Genomic DNA, 17,473 nt, shown 5'->3' on the forward strand with positions numbered 1-17,473 from the left:
GTAATCCCTCCACCCTTTTAGCATACCCAACTTATGACATGCGACCATTTGTGATATTTGAATTCTACACGCTCGCTATGAATTGAGCAATTTTTGCTAAAGCTCACTACCATTTGCAAGATGCTGTGAACCACTTTTTTTTCTGCTGCTTTGACCAACAATACATCGTATAACCTTAATATAAGCCTTGCTTAAAAATCACAACACTCAAAAGCAATTCACATTCTGCTCATTTACAATTTATTTAAATTTACAAAAAACAATGACATAAAAATGTATACTTGTTTTGTCCATACTTCCAAAGAGGTTTACACTAGAATGAGAACCCATACCCGCTCTCTATTTTCATTAATACCGACATTAGTCGTGGAACAGGTAGGGTGCGTATCACTATTTACCATAATCTTAGCTCCACCTCTAGTATACGGAATACCCCATACCCGTTCTCCAACCAATGTTCGTATTTTAAGAAAATGGGTATGGGTTCTCATTCTTGTACTAGCATTCTTCAGCATTCAAGCAAAATGAGATAAAAAAAATATTCACATTTTCACATAGTAACTTGAATAGAGCGAGATACATGAGTTTTTCCTTCTTCATAAAGTACTGTATGCTACTATGTGGTTCCTTGTCATTTTCAATTCTTGCATGTAATTGGATGTCCAGCTAATACTTTCCACTGCTGCACTGATTTCATGTGCTACCTAACATTTCACGATTTTCATCAGCAGACTCGTTTTTATATGAGTAACCTGCATTTACAACTCTTTCAAAGTAAAATGTACTGCATGTAGAGCAACACTCCGGGCCTTTCAGACTGGCGAAGGGATGAAAACTATAATCTGAAGAGCACACGCTAGGATCTGACACATCACATACCAATATCCACATCATTCTCCACACCACAAGGTCAATGTTAGAGCTGTCAATGTTGTATTTAGGTCATTGAACTTTGGTGATGGAGGTGAGACATTTCTAGCTCATAGAATGCAGAATTCTGATCACCACCTTGATTTCATTTCAGTATGATGCTATAGAAACTGTGATCTTTGACCCAAAGCATTTGGATGATCACACAAATCTGTTCAGCTCCAGTTCAATTCAGTTCAGTTTGCATGTAGTACATTTCTACCACAGCAATGCAACTACATGCATGATGATCAATTGATTTGTTTCTGGTGTACAGAGTAAGTATTGCTCTCTCATTTGATGTTACAATGTGTACGAACTGTGACCTCCTACCCATATAGGTTTTGGTCAATAAATACAATACATAACTCAGCTCCAGTTCAGTTCAGTTTAGTTCAAGTCTCAATAGCATCAATGCATGTATGATGATCATTTGTTTACTTCCGGTGTACTGAGTCCATATTTTGCTTTCATTTTGTCTAATTCTGCCTGTTTCTTTGTTTGGTCCACCTTCTTGAATGCCTGCAAAGTGAGAAACACACATAATAACAATGTAATCATTTGTAACTATAGCCTGAAAAAAGTTGGGATATTAGTGACGGAGTTCTAAAACAATGGACAAGTTTCAGCAAACATACCAAATTTACCATTTATCATAACATTAGGTGTAGAGTATTATAAAGGTCATTACAACATTTTTAGAACGCGTTGTATGAAAACACACTACAACAATATTTTTAAAATGATGTCAAAATGTGATAGTAAAATGTTTTTTGCAAACAATTTTTGCCAAATATTTTGATAACAATTAAATAAAATTATGTAAGAATATTTTGTATGTTACCAAAACATTTTATACCCTATAACCCCACATTTAAACATTTCTTGCAACCTTTTTCCAACCTTCTGCGGAAAATGTCGAAAACATTTTTTTTTGCTGGGTTACTCCCTAATAAAATAAGTCAATTGTCAATTTCTGCAACTCTAAACCTGAATTTATACTACATCGCTGAACGATAGCGATTGGTTTTTAGCCGATGAGGTGGAGCGCTTTATGTTGTGTTGGGAAAAGTGCGCTACCTCATTGGCCAAATACCAATCGCTTGTCGCTTAGCGATGGAGTATAAATTCAGCTTAAATCCCAGATTGTACAATCGGAAAAAACACTAAAAACTCACAAGGTCAGAAAGTTTACAACATTTCTTATTCACAAAATAATTGTGACCCCCCCTAAATTTCTTCACATGTTCTTTAATAATTTCCTATACAATATGATAACACTTCCACCAGGGTTTGCAGGTTTTTGCCGCAGGTGGAAAAAAACATGGTTTTAACCGCTTGGCAAAAATGGCAAAAACTAAAAAAGTGATAAATAGTTCACTTTTTTCATCTCATCAAAACCAATTATTAAGTTACTTAAAAGAGTTCACTCTTCAATCAAGTCCACTATCTTGACGTGACACTCCACACTTACTCTGTTAGATTGATAGTACAAGACAACAAGGTATCTGCCGCACACGTTAAAACCTGATAAATGATCGCAAGCGTTCTTGGCATCAAAGATGTCTTCATAGATGACGTATGCTGTACCTTTTGTGTCTGGTTGGGTACCTCTGAAATTGGAAAGGGGAAAATAAAAAGGCTAGTTAAAATCTAGTTATACGTTATACATTTTGTACCTTATGCAACATATATGATTTTTAAAGAAAACATTAATTTGAGACAACAAAATTGAAGAGAATTTTTGCCATTTTGATGAATAAGAAATTGTGGAAATATTACTATTTCACCCTAATTTTATATTAAAGATTGCATTTTCCCTTTCTTGCTATTCAAATTCAGACATGACAGGGGGAAATCTAGGGATGTAACTTCACAGGTACCAGTGGTGAATGGTGATGGATCAAGTCTAAGTGGAGTGAGAAATTTGCATTCAAATATTTTAAATGTTTTCTCCAAACCAGTTATGAGTAATGAGTAACAATGGTATTTAGTGAAAATATGCAAAATATTTAGAGTACCAACATCTTGTAAAGATATTATTTGACGTCATTATGAATTACCGTATTCATTCCAATAAGTGCCCCTGGTGCTTAACAAAGTCATTTTTGGTGGGCGCTTATTTTTTACATGGTTTAACTAATTTTTGGAAAGAGGCATTTATTAGAGATGAATGTACATTATCAGGCCTTCATTTTTAAGGAGCGCGATCGCGCAGGCGCTCCTACCTCGCACCTCAAAGCATAGTCAGGAGCGTTAATAACAGCGCTCCTTATTCATGTTTAATATTATTTTGAAGAGATAATTAATTTTACTGACGCTCATTTCAGACGAAATGTCAAAAATAAATACTCCAAGAACTGTATCACATCAGTCACTCTGAATACCGATCTTTTGAAAGAGCGTGCTAGTAAAGGCTCTGCGAACGAAATAGCGTGACAATCGACTTGAGACCCAAATCATATCGGGTCATCTCATTATCGTTCCGAAAATACAAGTGCGAAGTTCGTTTCTCCATTAGAACGATACGCAGTGCGGGGAAGCATGGTTCGGGGATCGCACATACGACCATTTTCTTTTCAATTTGCGGCGTGTTTTGAAGATCGGTCAATGTAATAATGGCTGGGCACAGATATTGCCGTGGAAATTCTGAATTGCACAGTAAACATTGTTAAAACAAATGAAATTCAAACTTAAAAAGGACTGATTTTTTACGTACCGGAGGATTTTAACATCGCCTGTCTGTTGGATTCCATTGACTAGCCACTGAGTAAATTCACTCGGCAAACCAAACATTAGCACCTTTCATCATGTTCATCAAATTGAGCTCCTCGAAAATCGCAGGAGAGGAGCTTGATCGAGCTTGATCGGTATAGTTTAGTTATCCCAGGAATTTAACTCTGGCCTCTTGGAATTGGTATGTTGCGGCTAGGGACCTCCTCATTGAACTTTTCATCCAAGCTTACAGAAGGCATGTAAACAAATCAAATATTGACCATCGGATAGCTCGTTAAGGGGGTACTACACCCCTGGCCAATTTTGTGCCAATTTTTGCATTTTTCTCAACAATTATAGTGCATTGGTGACAAATAAGATATGTATATTATAGAGGCAAGGACTACAACTACTGCACTGGAAATTTTATTTCAGTACAGACAACATTTGTGGAGTTACAGTCACAAATGAGGGAAAACCAATATTTGATCAATAAATCAATAACTACTTGCCTTGAGTTGCTGAATTTTCCGTGCAGTAGTTGTAGTCCTTGCCCCTATAATATCTTACCTGTAACCAATGCCATATAATTTTTGAGAAAAATGCAAAAATAGGCACAAAATTGGCCAGGGGTGTAGTACCCCCTTAAGTGAATTCATGCCCAGGTAGAACATCAATGGGTCATGATCCGGGTACCGGAGGTTTGGTGCTGGCTTTGTTAAGTTTACTGTTTCGGGTTTGTTAAAAACATAGTCACATAAAAGTGTACAATACATTACCTCTCTCCCACTAGCCCTTACATGTATACAGGCCTTGTCTTTTGAAAATTGCTGGCGAGTGACAAATCACTCTCCTCAAAAACTCAAAACAGGTGAGCTGTAAGCAAGTGATTTTAATCACTTGTATTAGTATTACACCAAATGTAGGCGAGTGATAAAAAGCTCTCCTCAGCTTCCTTTTAGGCGAGTGATGGCAAGTGATCACTCTCACTCGCCTCAAAAGACAAGGCCTGTTTATAGACTAGATTTAACTTTACTTACATTCTAATTTGTCTGATGGCCCCATACTTTCCAAAGATATCATACATCTCCTCTGCTGTGATTTTGTACGGTAAATTCCTCACATACAGAATGCGATTGACCTCAGGAGGAAGTCGAACCTGAGGGAAAACAAAGATTATTCAAATTAATAGTTACTTTAACCCTCTGAGCACTACCTGCCGATCTAACATCTCTGATTGGGCTACCATGGCTACGCGTTCAGCATCGCGTACAGTACACGTTTCCAACTGTCAATCATCGGGGGTCAATCACCTCAAGCTTGACAACAATATCTGAATAGACTATCGCCAAGTCTTACGTGTAGGCACGAAATTTAGGTTAATTTTCGTGATTGAAACAGTATTATTCTTGTATTTTATAAATCTTGGCCCAGACGGACAGGGGGATTGTTGGTTGATTTAATGTATTTTTTTCATACATTTGATAAAGTTCATGGATGCGCTAAAATTAAAAATTATTTAAAAAGCTGTCCAACATTTGAAAAAAAATGCACTGTAGCAGGCTTGAAAATCCATGGAAGCAGCAAGTATGGCAAGCCGCGATTTTACGGGTAATTTTCAATCATGACTTGAACGCGGAGTCAGGGCCGCGATTAGCCCGAAACATGGCCCTGTTCCTTCCTCACCAGGGCCATGAATGCCCTACGTACGTAAAAACGGGGCACCGTGAACTCACGTCGCGGTGATGACATCACACTGACGGCATCTATTTATAGGAAGAATTCAAAACACGGCGACGATAACACTATTAACAGTCACAAGTCTGGTCTTTTACATCCTCAAATGTGCTCAAAATTTACGAACATGCACCAAATATGTTTTGTTATTAAGTCTCATCTTCACGTAAGGAATGGTAGGAAGTGGTATTTATGAGAAAAAGTGGTATTTTATGTGCACCCTGGAACAGATAATGTATGCTCAGGAGTCTCAGACCAGGCTTCGTACGGAGCGGAGGACAGTGGAGTGGAAATCGTAGACGTAGTTAGGGACAGGCACATCTGAGCGAGGGCGCTATTTATTTTACTTGATAATAAAGCACTATGTAAATCTGTGCCATTTTGTGCCACTGAAAACACCATTTTTGGAGAAAATGATGAATAAAACCAAAATTAATCTGTTTCAGATGCTCTAGTTTGCATTGACAACAGATTCAATGCTTTAGGAAGCAGAATGCAACATTGACTTCACTTTTAAATATTTTTTTCTGTGAGATATGCCTTGGTGAAAATCACTGTTTTGGTCAAAAAAGGGGTCAAAAAGGGGCATTTTTTTGGAAAATGATAACATACATAATATTCAACAAAAATTAGATTAAATTACAGTGAAAACTAGTGGCAAATGGTGGTCATAGACCACAAACCTAGCTGGGCGTGTTGATGTTGTGGAGGTATCTGACCCCTGCAAAATGTTCCAAAAATGTTCCCCTGGTTATGAGGTTTGTTGTCACCGAGTTTGAGTCCCGTACTCCTTACAGATGTCCAGATAATGAAATTCTAAGATTTGGCCCCAGGTGACCTTTGACCTGACCCCTGCAAAGTGTTCCAAAATGTTCCCCTTGGCATTAAGCCCGTACCCTTACAGATGTCCAGAAAATGCATTTCTAAAATTTGACCTCTGCATGACCTTTGACCTGACCCCTGCAAAATGTTCCCCTGGTCATGAGATTTGTTGTCACTGAGTTTAAGCCCCATACCCCTTACAGATGTCCAGATAATGCAATTGCAAGATTTTACCCCCTTAATGACCTTTGACCCCAATTATGTGTGCAAGTGATGGGCGCTGGGTAAAGTTTGAGCCCCATACTTCTTACATATATCTAGAAAATAAAATTAAAAGGTTTGACCCCAGATAACCTTTGACCTGACCCGCAAAATTTTCCAAAATGTTCCCTTGGTCATTAAGTTTGTTGTCAGCGAGTTTGAACCTCATACCCCTTACAGATGTCCAGAAAATGCATTTCTAAAATTTGACCTCTGCATGACCTTTGACCTGATGCCTGCAAAATGTTTCCCTGGTCAGGAGATTTGTTGTCACTGACTTTAAGCCCCATACCCCTTACAGATGTCCAGATAATGCAATTGCAAGATTTTACCCCCTTAATGACCTTTGACCCCAATTCTGTGTGCAAGTGATGGGCGCTGGGTAAAGCCGATGCACATGTGTAACTGACGTCATTGTGCTATGTAATATGTAGCAGAAGAAGCATTTTGAAGGTATTTGGTTATATACCAAAAATGCCCCTTTAATGACCTTTGATCCCAATTCTGTTTGCAACCTATGGGCACTGGATATAGCCGATACATATGTGCAAGTTACGTAATTATATTGTGTAATGTGTAGGAGGAGAAGCATTTTGAAATTTGTTGACAGAAGAAAGAAAGAAGAATCGGAGAGCATTACAGTACCTAGCTGGGGGGTGTAAACCCCCCAGCTAGGTAACAAAAAATTGACTAGTTCGCAACACAAACTTAAATAACGGGAAAAACAGACACATCATTTATCGGTATGACATTTTTTTATTTTTTCTGCCCTATCTAAGTTTGCACTGAAGTGCCATCTCAGTTTTGGTGCGCCGATGTGGATCATGTGTTAATGATTTTTTTATTTATTCTGGATAAATAATGGGGTATTAATAATTATTACAATTACAAGCATAAGAGTTTAGACAAGAAGTACAAGAAGCTGTGTAATTAATATTATGACAAACATGCAACTATTTAAGCTGCAGGCATGCAGGAGCCTTGTATTTTTAAGTGCAACGTTGGTCGTTGCACTAGCTTTTTGTATACACTTCATCCCATACCGTTGTGCAGAGCTACTACGGTATGGGTTCCTCGACCTCGTACTAAAAATTGACAGGGGGGCACAAAAATTATCAAGTCCCCCCATGCACTCCTATGCCTATAAGTAGGTATGCTAGGTGAATTCAAATTTGCCATCAAACTGCATCATTTTATGGCCACGCGTTTTGAACTCGCCACCCAAAAATGGTGGTGTTGTTTAAGGCTGGCATTTTCGGTCGGGTAAACGGGTACCCGCCGAGATTACATTACCGGGTAGGAAATACCCTCCCGGGTACCGAAATTCAAAAAAAAAAAAATACAAATTATCAATTTTCATATAAAAAATAACAAAATATCTTGAAATTTTTTTTTTTTTTTTTTTTTTAGGTCATAACCATGAATGATCCTGGCATTTAGGTCTAGGTCCAGAGACACTACAAAACCGGAAAAATAAAAAACTTTAAAAAAAAAATTTAAATTTTTTTTTTTTTGCAATTTCGGGTACCCGGTTACCCGCCCGAAAATTGCGGCGGGTACCCGGGTACAAAATTACCCGAAAATGCCAGGCCTAGTGTTGTTACGCTTTTCCAAATCGAGACTCGTTCAAATTGTTATATCTCTGCTTAAACAAAAGGTATTGAAGTGTGTTTGGTGTCATTTTGTAGCTATATAAGTGCCCTAACAGACCTCCAAAGGAGAATTGTTTATCAGCTAAGATAGTGGAGTTAGAGTTGTTTGCAGCCCTCGAATTAACCCACGGCACCGACGGCATATTGCCGTGGGTGCCCACCCCCACTGCCGTAATGCCCTCAAAATATGTCCTTTACCGACGGCAGTCACTTGCCGTGCCCTCTAAAGAAGTTGCCGTCGGTGCCGTGCACCTCAAAGGACACTTTGCCGACCACTCCTTTGTGATGAGTTCCAAGGTCCTTGCCGACTTTTATTTACATTGATTTCCCCTTCTATGACCTTTTGAAGGGACACCTATGCTAAGCTCAAAGCTTACCACAGAAGACAGTTTTGCCGACAACCCCTTTGTGCACTCCTTTGTGATGAGTCTTGCCGACTACTATTTACATTTATTTCCCCTTCCATGACCTTTTGAAGGGACACATATGCTAAGCTCAAAGCTTACCTCAGTACAGTTTTGCCGACAACCCCTTTGTGCACTCCTTTGTGATGGGTCTTGCCGACTTCTATTTACATTTATTTCCCCTTCTATGACCCTTTGCAAAGCTCAAGGTCACTTTTGCCCACTTTTCCAACTAAATGTTTACATTTATTATTTTCCCTTCCATGACCTTTTTGAAAGGACACTATGCATAATTAAGATGATTTATTATTTGATTTCTGGACATTTTTGAATCAATTCTTATAACTGTTGGATTCATATATATACCCTCACTTAGACATGATTATAAATTACATGGTGTTAAATTGTTTTTTTGGCCAAAATCATTGTCTGGTGGAGTAAAACAACTTCAAATCTATTGTGTTATATCATTGAATTAAAAACACATTTTTAGTGCATTCAGTCATAGTCACTAAATATTTCAATGAGCTAATTTGCATATTTTACCAAATAAGGAAACCTGTTTTGTAGTAGGCCTATATACATTCATATTTGTGAACATGATTAAGCTCATCAGTAGACTAAAATGACTTTAAGCTTAATGCTTGTGGTGCTAGCTGATGGTGTCCAGGAGATGCCGATACATAGCATTTACATATTATAATGAGCTAATTTGCATATTTATGTTTTGCAATTTTTTAAGGAAAATACCTTAACCTTTGGTGTTAGAAAGGACAGAATAATTCTGGTATACCCTGCACACAAGTATAAACCTAATCCAAATCGATATAGCTACAGACTGAAATAAAAGGGACTTCCCCAATTCAATATTTGAAGACCAATGTTCGATATGAGCACTAAAATCATCTATCATGATTGCTAACGTGAGTTTTCTTCACTTTTGAGAAATTGCCTTGGTGCCCTTCTCAAATTTTAAACAGTTGCCGTGATGCCCTTTTGAAATATTACAAATTGCCGTGCTGCCTCGCCTTTTCAATGGAAATCCAAGGCAATTATCAATTTGCCCTAAAAAAGTTGCCGTGCCCCTTCAGATCCTTAATTCGAGGGCTGGTTGTTTGAGTTCAGAATGACCGAGGTGGTGGATGAGGCGGTGGCGGATGAGGCGGTGGCGGTATGTGCAAAGTCTATGGGAAATAAAGATTTTGTGTGTGTGCGTTGAATCAACTGATCATATCTTTGCATCCATATGGGCTACAGACATGGTTAAGAGCTCTTTTGAAAGATTATTAATTCTGCTAATTGTTTTTAATCATTTTTAACTCTTTATGATTGGTTTAGTCTATAAAATGCAAACTTTTATGTACAAAACTACCCGTTTTCATATTAAACACTGTAGTAAGCAATGCGGATATCTTCAAAATCTAAAAGTTGCTGTAAATTTTTAATTACTTATCCTATCATAGTCAAAGTTTACATTTTCTGAGAGGAAATTTGATGAGGAATCTAAATATGGACTTACTTTTTTTGTATGGGTTAGGGGTAAAATGTTTCAGTTCAAAATATGTTGAATTGTAAAAAATTTGAACATATTTTGGGACACCCTGTATTCCGAGATTACCAAACAGCTGTGATTTTTTTTCTTCCAGAGTCAGTAGGCTCCCCCTAACCTCTAACCAAAACAATGTTGTTTACTTTCAGTTTATAACTGCAAGTTAGTAATAAGCAATGCATTAAATGACCCATTTTTTATTTGGATTTTTTTTTATTCCACCCTGTATAACTTCAAGGTCACCCTGTACAGTGAGTTGAAATATGTATATTTAAATTGCTTTTGCCTTCAGCTTTCCAAAAATGTATACTTTTGCTAGTTTAGGGTTGATAGTTGTAGAGATATATTCTAATTTGAAACTTGATTGGTGTAAAAATTCATAATATTTGTGATGTAACGCTAAGGGTGGCGAGTTCAAAACACGTGGCCTTATATATCAAATCAAAGCCCTTGAGTAAACAAAGCCAAAACTGAAAACCATTTTTTCATAGCACTTTCCATAGCAAAGTTACATCTTGTCAAAGATTGACTTTCATCAAAAAGTTTATAGCTAGAAAATTCCCCAAAAGCGGCTTTTAAGGGGTGTTTCTAGATCTTAGTCTCATTATGATAGCAGCTTTTATTTTAATGGATCTGCTATCCAAATCCCTCTAAAATTCCATGTCCGACTGACTTATCACCATAAACAATCATATCGTTGTTTCAATTTAAGTGTCGACATCATATTTATGTACGTTTCCTTCTTCGGCCAGTTGTTTTAAATTTCTATGTAAATATGCATTGACATTGTCGGCGAATTTGGCTGACTAGCAAATGTGTTAACTAAGGTTTGCCTGGGTTACCTACTATAAGTCTAATATCAGAGAAAATGTAGGAAATCCCAGGCAGCCTTTTGATAGCTAAATCTTTTTGATGAAAGTCAATCTTTGACAAGATGTAACTTTGGTTTTTGCTACGGAAAGTGCTATGAAAAAAAGGTTTTCAGTTTTGGCTTACTCAAGAGCTTTAATTTGATATATAAAATGATGCAGTTTGATGGCAAATTTGAATTCACCTAGCATACCTAGAAAATGACCCAAATCCCAATCAATGACGTTCCGACAGTAATTTCGTCATAACTTAGCAATACAGTAGAAGATTGGTTTTGGTGTCAAATTGTTTCTGAGAAGTTCTCTCTTCCAATAAACAACAATTCATGTTAATAGAATTAATTTGAAATTACTTTAATAATGAGCTGTCATATCCCAATTTGTTACTCTGGTAACGTGTGAACAACCTGCCGAATTCGGAAGTAATTGTTACACGCGATAGTAGCGAGTAGTTATTATTTTCAATTTCCTAGACAATGGCGAAAGATGGGACGAAACCAACTTGCTAGAATTATACATAGGGATCTTTACAAAACTACATCTTACGTTTTGTCTTCTTTGCATAGCCATTTTGATACCAAATTCGTCACTATTTGTCGGTGATTACGACGAACTTCCCAAACTCGCTGCGGTGAAAAGTGTGAGATTTCGAGAACGTCATCAGAACGTGTGCTGACGTAACAACATAATATAAACCATTAATCAAAGGGGAAAGATACTGAAACAAACTTGCAGACAGTGGTAGTCATCAGGGAATAAATAAAGAATCGACTATTCTTCGATAAACTTTTTTCCCGACTTTTTTTATATTTCAATGTTTATAAATTTTTATTCATTTCAACAAACAAAAACAAATTAACAAATTAAGACAATCAACAACAAATCACAAAAAGGCAGCAAAAATTGTACAAAGTTATGCAGTCGTAATTGTAAGAAAAAACATGCAAAATTGCATGTGACCATTGTCCCTCAACTTTACAAAATTATTAAAATTTGACTTTTATTGCCAGTTAGGGTCTAAGACTAACTAAATGATTAGGATTTAGCTAGGCCTATGTTTTATTTGGCAAAACAGGATAATATTTTTTTAATCCCAAAAAATTAGTGCTGTATTTTTCTGGATACGGTATATTGCTCATATGGTAAGTTCCACAAGTTCACCTAAATGACAAATAAAAATTCCTTTAAAAAAAGAATGGGGCGCCCAATGGGAGCTACGATATAATGTGCTGAAATCGGGGGGGGGGGCATTCCCACTTTGGACGTGACGCGTATGTAGGGCTATTAAAGGGGCATTTCGTGATCCACCGCCTCATCCCCCCACTTTTCCCAAAAAAAGTTGAGATTACACCACTGGATAGGCCTAGGCCTACCTCTGGCTACATAATGTTTATGTACCAAATATTTCTTGCAGATTAATTCGTTTAGCAAAAATATCGCCAAATTTGAATTTCGTTCTGGTGCACCAGAACGAAATTACAACACATTGTCTATGGAGCGGTGTAGAGGATGTGGTAAATAATGGATATTTACGGATTACCTCATCATGTTTCTGGTGATTACAAAAATTGCAAATTTCTTTCCATTTTAATTTTAAAAAATAAAATCTTTTCTCAATCTGTTGCAAAATGTCTGTAATGATGATCTAAGCATTAATACACACTTAAAACTACGGGGTCAAAAAATGACCCAAACGGGGTCATTTTTGACCCCAGCATAGTTATCAACTAAACACCATACCACTAACGGGGTCATTTTGACCCCATTGGTCGGGGTCATTGCAATGACTACGTATTTGGGTCAAATAGTAACCCCATTGGGGTCAAAATATTACCACATTTCGGGGTCAAATGAAATGACCCCTTCAAAGGGTTGCCTTATTGGGTTACTTAATGACCTCATTTTGGGGTCAAATGAAATGACCCATTTGAAAGGGTTGTTTTATAGGGTTACTCAATAACCACATTTAGGGGTTGTTTGGATTTTTTAGTAGGCCTATGGTCATGCTGGTCCCACCAGGACATAAGTGTGTTTCTGCACAGAGAAAGCATTACATAAACAGCAAACTGCAAAATGCGTCTGTGTATCACACTCACACACAGTCAGTCATCGCCTATGACAGTTCACGTATTATAAGCTTACATGATAGGCTATAAGCTTATAACAACTGCAGCCAAGACACCAGCCACGACAGCATGAAATTGGAATGAATCTGCGTGCATAGACAAGGGTCTATGCATCCTTGCAGTCTCACTTTTCAACTAACTTTTCATATTCCATCATGCAGACAAGCACACACGACAATCCGCTGAGCTGCACAATCAGAACAAATAATGGCGCTGATGTGACCACGTGAGCCGATGCACACCGTGTGTGCAAATAGTTCCGAAATGCAAGTCATTATAAAGTTGACAAATTGGGTAACTTCGGTCAAAAAATTAGTTTTATTTATTAATCAACAAACATTAATTGCAGCTCATGTTTAAACTCATTTATGAATTGAGATTTTCAAAGCGGAAGATTGAAACTGATATCAATGCGCGACGGTATCGGCAAAATGACCACTAAGTTTTTGACCACGTTCGTCGTGGCTAAAATGACCTCGTGAATGTGGTCAAATTAAAACAGTACAACCCCCTTGAAGGGTCAAAACAACCCCAAACGTGGTCAATTCAAAATGACCACGGAAAATATAACCCCGTAGTTTTTAGTGTGTACCTGTTTTGAAATGGTCTTTCATCAACAATATAAACTTTGGTACTGGTGGTGGGGTACCTAAATTTGGAGAAAGCTTTTCATTTAATCATTGATTTTGTTGACATAATGGATAATGAAAAGAGACCGAATAATGAATAATGAAATAGCGACCTCGTCCTTTTTTTCAAACATCCAATCGGAAACTAATAATCGAGTTCCATTGGCCTAAACTCCAAACGGTATTTTTAGCTAATGAGTTGATAATCATAGGGGTAGATCCCGGGGGGATAATCCCCTTGAATATTTTGATAGGGGGATATATGGTCCATACAATCATCCCCCAGTGTTGACGCCTGTATATGGGTTTCTAACCAAAATTTTGGTCATTTAAAAATAAAAAGTGCCAATTTTTTTGCCCTTCGCGCAAATTAAAAAATAGCTTCAATATGGCGCCTTTTAAACCATTAACTTATTTTGTCGGCAAAAGGTGCTGGATTCACTGGACTTCCAAGATATTTTCTCCCGGGGGAGGCACTCCCTATCTGAAATGGCAGGGATGTGCCTCGGCCATGTTAAAAGTGGCATTCAGGTCAAATGTACAATTACAAAAATATGGGGTCATTCAGTAGGCCCTACACACAACCTGAATAAAAATGGGGTCATTCGGTATGAAACTTTGAAAAAAGGATGGTCATTGGGGTAACAAAAAGTAAAATGGGAGTCATTGAGTACAGGATTGCCAAAAGGGTCAGTACACATAAATATGTGCCAAACTGCGTAGTAAAAACAACTTGGCCACCTTGGAAATGTGAAAAATCTCATTTTTTTTTGGAGGAGAATACAAATACCACCTAAATTTGGGAATTAAAAGGGGGGTCATTGGGTATAGCAGGAAATAGAAAAAGGGGGTCATTGAGTAGGCCTACATGAATTTTTTTAAAGGGGGTCATTGGGTAATAGGTAGGACCATAAGGGACGCACCATTAGATTCTCAGGGGGGGGGCATGGGAGTTTGGGTCAGGCAGAATTTTTTTTTTTTCGCCTCTGAAGGCGGAATTTTTTTTTTTCGCCGCCTTCAGCGGCGAAGTATATATTTTTCAATTTAAATGTATAACTTTATACAAAGTTGGGTGGGGGAAATTTTTTTTTTTTTATCAGTGAGGTGAGGTTTTTTTTTTGTCTCACTAGTGGGCGAAGTTTTTTTTTTCGTCTCACTAGTGGGCGAAGTTTTTTTTTTTCCAAAAAACTCCCATGCCCCCCCTGGAAATCTAATGGTGCGCCCCTAACACAAAAGACTTGGGTCATTGAGCCGGTTTGAAAAAGGGGGCCAATAACATGATGCATATCTGTCATGGAAGTGCCCCCCGGGATTTTCTCCAACCCCAATGTCAAAAAGAAATCTATGCCACTGTTAATGATATTTTTGGTTTCTTTTTAGGACATGAAGGGGGGATCAAAAAAAATTTAGACCCCAGCTTTTTTAGGGAGGCCGGATCAAAAAAATTTTGGCGTCCGAGGTTCCACCTCAAGTTTGCAACCCCCTCCCCCCACTAAAGTATTTATGAACACTCCCTTACCATACCACATTACATGCTTTACAAATTTTGATGTACGAAAAAAAATCGACTCCGGGCCCGATCGTCGCGATCGACCCCATCTGATCTGGATATCTGTATCGGATTAGGATCTCTGCCTTGTATAATATTGCGCTACATGGATAATTTTAGCTGGCTCCAAAATATATCGGCGATTTATCACACCTACAAATAAACCGCGAATACTTAAAGGGATCGGTGTTTATTAATTAATTTGTTAGCACAAGAGAATTATTCCTATATTTGAAATAAATAAATAAATTGTATTTAATAAAGCAAAGTGTTTTCACTTCATGAGCATAAGAGGAGTACCTCTGGGTCAGTAATTAGTAAATAAAATTTCAAGCTTTTTTATCATATTTTTCAACACATCATTATCTAGAAACAATTATTGTGAACGTGGGAGAAAAACAAACCTGTCAGTGACATTGAGAAATCCGTACCAGATTTTGCTTATTTTGTCCAAATTTGATCGACGGATTGTGGTTTACGTGCCCGAACCAGAGACATGATGATGGCGTCTAATGGTGTCCCTCCTCCGGCTGATACTTTATACGCGGATATCTCAAGTGCAGGTTTGTAATTTTGTGTTTTGATGAATGAATGAATGAATTGGCAATTGCCAATCCGATGCCAAATCATGCATTATGAAGTCACAAGACTTAAGACTGTGAGACTGTTTTTTCCCCTTCATTGTCGCTTCATGCATGCATGTTGAGTACGTGAATAAGAGAGAGGTGATTAGCGAATGGTATGGGAAAATGAGCTCATTTATTTATAATCATGACAACTACTCTCCAGCTAGATAATCATGATAATTTAAAAATTAACATAAACATGGCGTGCTGTCATGATTTACTCTGCCGAAAAAGTCAAAAGATATTACAGACCGCCGCGCCTACGCGTACAAGGTTATGTCTGGTTCCACACAGCAGATACAAAACAAGACCTTGTGGATTCAGACCTCAGAGCAGGTCAAAGTACTTTGACTAGTCTACGTCCTGTATCCTGACTCATAAAGAAACTTATCTCTTCACAAATTCACTCACTGGTAGACATGTCCACATTGCTTATAATAGAGGGCGACATTCAATCCAAAAAGTTGTGTCCACAGTAGCTCACAGTCAATGGCTTGAATACTTAAGGCCTGTAGCTGTTAATGTGACACTCTCCGTCGAGTTTTTCGATAAATTCATTAATTTCTCAAAAAGTAAAAATAGCAGTTTAACAAATAATAGTTCAAATGAAAGCCATTATTGGGGGCATAATTATCGTATCATTAAAATAGGTCTGACACCAATTAAAACATGTGTTTTGATGTCCCAAGTTCATAGTAAAATATGCTCACGCTCTTTTTTACAGATGGCCTGGAATTTCATATTTCTGTTGCAGCGATTGCCCAAAAATCGGTGGTATGCTTATGAAAAGCGTTTCCGCTTGGAATGTAGATAGTTATTGTTGCTATTACTGTTCGCGATTTTAATTTATGCATTCTTTAGCCGACAATTTTCAATGCAATTTACACACTCAAAATGTCGCTTGCGTAAATACTGATATTTTAAACAGTATCCGTTTTTTAAACGAAACTACTGTCCACATTAGTTCCCAAGACTTTGATGAAAACATAGATACCAAATCAGACTGCATGTGACGAACAGATTTTAAACTAGAATTGAAAGAACCAGCGTATGCCCTATGAAAATGCTGTTTCGTAATAAATCGTGTTGTGATAAAAAGAGGGAATTTTGGACATCCTTTTGGCTGTTTTTTATACCAAGGAAATGCGTGACCTACCCCAAACTTCTCATGTAGCCTTGACTTAATGTCCGTGACTGTTTGATATTATTGAATTTAGACGATTTGAACTATTTACTTACATTTAACCCGATGTTTGGCCAGAGAATGTTGTATTATATTCCAAAGATGGCGACAGCTACAGACTCACTTTAAACCAGTAAAAAGGACACGTTTCTGCTCAGATGTTTCAGAGTTTGAGACCATATATTCACGGTTTTCCTATTACAATTCAAACCTATGACAAATTTGGCTGGTTTGCGATATGCGATTTTTCATCCTGATGTGGTAGTGATGTCAGTACAGTGAGCATTTAATTGGGCACAGCCAAATAATTACTAGCGTTCGGTCAAAGCGCTGGTGTACACATGCACACGCTTAATACGCCACATAGATGCGCGAGCGAAACAGCTGCTTCAACGCGTTGGCGTTGACTGCCACATCAGGGTGAAAAATGGTAGGCCTACAT

General features: G+C 37.7%; 2 protein-coding genes across 3 annotated transcripts in view; one reads left to right on the plus strand and one right to left on the minus strand.

Annotated features, from left to right (window-relative positions):
- Window positions 1-217: 217 nt before the first annotated feature.
- LOC140163191 (splicing factor 3B subunit 6-like) lies at window positions 218-11,606 on the minus strand. Its single transcript, XM_072186581.1, has 4 exons — window positions 11,465-11,606; window positions 4,665-4,783; window positions 2,384-2,522; window positions 218-1,431 (listed from the first exon to the last, which is right to left on the minus strand). The coding sequence occupies exons 1-4, from the start codon at window positions 11,486-11,488 to the stop codon at window positions 1,339-1,341; spliced, it is 375 nt and encodes a 124-aa protein (XP_072042682.1). The 5' UTR covers window positions 11,489-11,606; the 3' UTR covers window positions 218-1,338.
- Window positions 11,607-15,500: 3,894 nt separating this feature from the next.
- Window positions 15,501-17,473, plus strand: part of LOC140163192 (tumor protein D54-like) — a 67,686-nt gene continuing 65,713 nt past the window's right edge. The window contains exon 1 of one of the 2 annotated variants that reach the window (XM_072186587.1): window positions 15,501-15,785. In XM_072186587.1, coding sequence (XP_072042688.1) covers window positions 15,719-15,785 — 67 coding nt within the window. In that variant the 5' untranslated portion in view covers window positions 15,501-15,718. The remainder of the gene's footprint in view (window positions 15,786-17,473) is intronic. The other variant, XM_072186586.1, reaches the window with a different exon arrangement.

Source organism: Amphiura filiformis, chromosome 10 (genome assembly GCF_039555335.1).
Source record: "Amphiura filiformis chromosome 10, Afil_fr2py, whole genome shotgun sequence".
NCBI classification, from domain to species: domain Eukaryota; kingdom Metazoa; phylum Echinodermata; class Ophiuroidea; order Amphilepidida; family Amphiuridae; genus Amphiura; species Amphiura filiformis.

Bases quoted from the DNA above. Each gene is read 5' to 3' on its own strand.
- LOC140163191 (XM_072186581.1), bottom strand. From the start codon at position 11,488: ATGGCTATGCAAAGAAGACAAAAC. The intron at 4,784-11,464 runs GTAAGATGTAGT...GTTTTCCCTCAG, and splicing joins CTATGCAAAGAAGACAAAAC to GTTCGACTTCCTCCTGAGGT. The intron at 1,432-2,383 runs GTAAGTGTGGAG...CTCACTTTGCAG, and splicing joins TGTACTATCAATCTAACAGA to GCATTCAAGAAGGTGGACCA.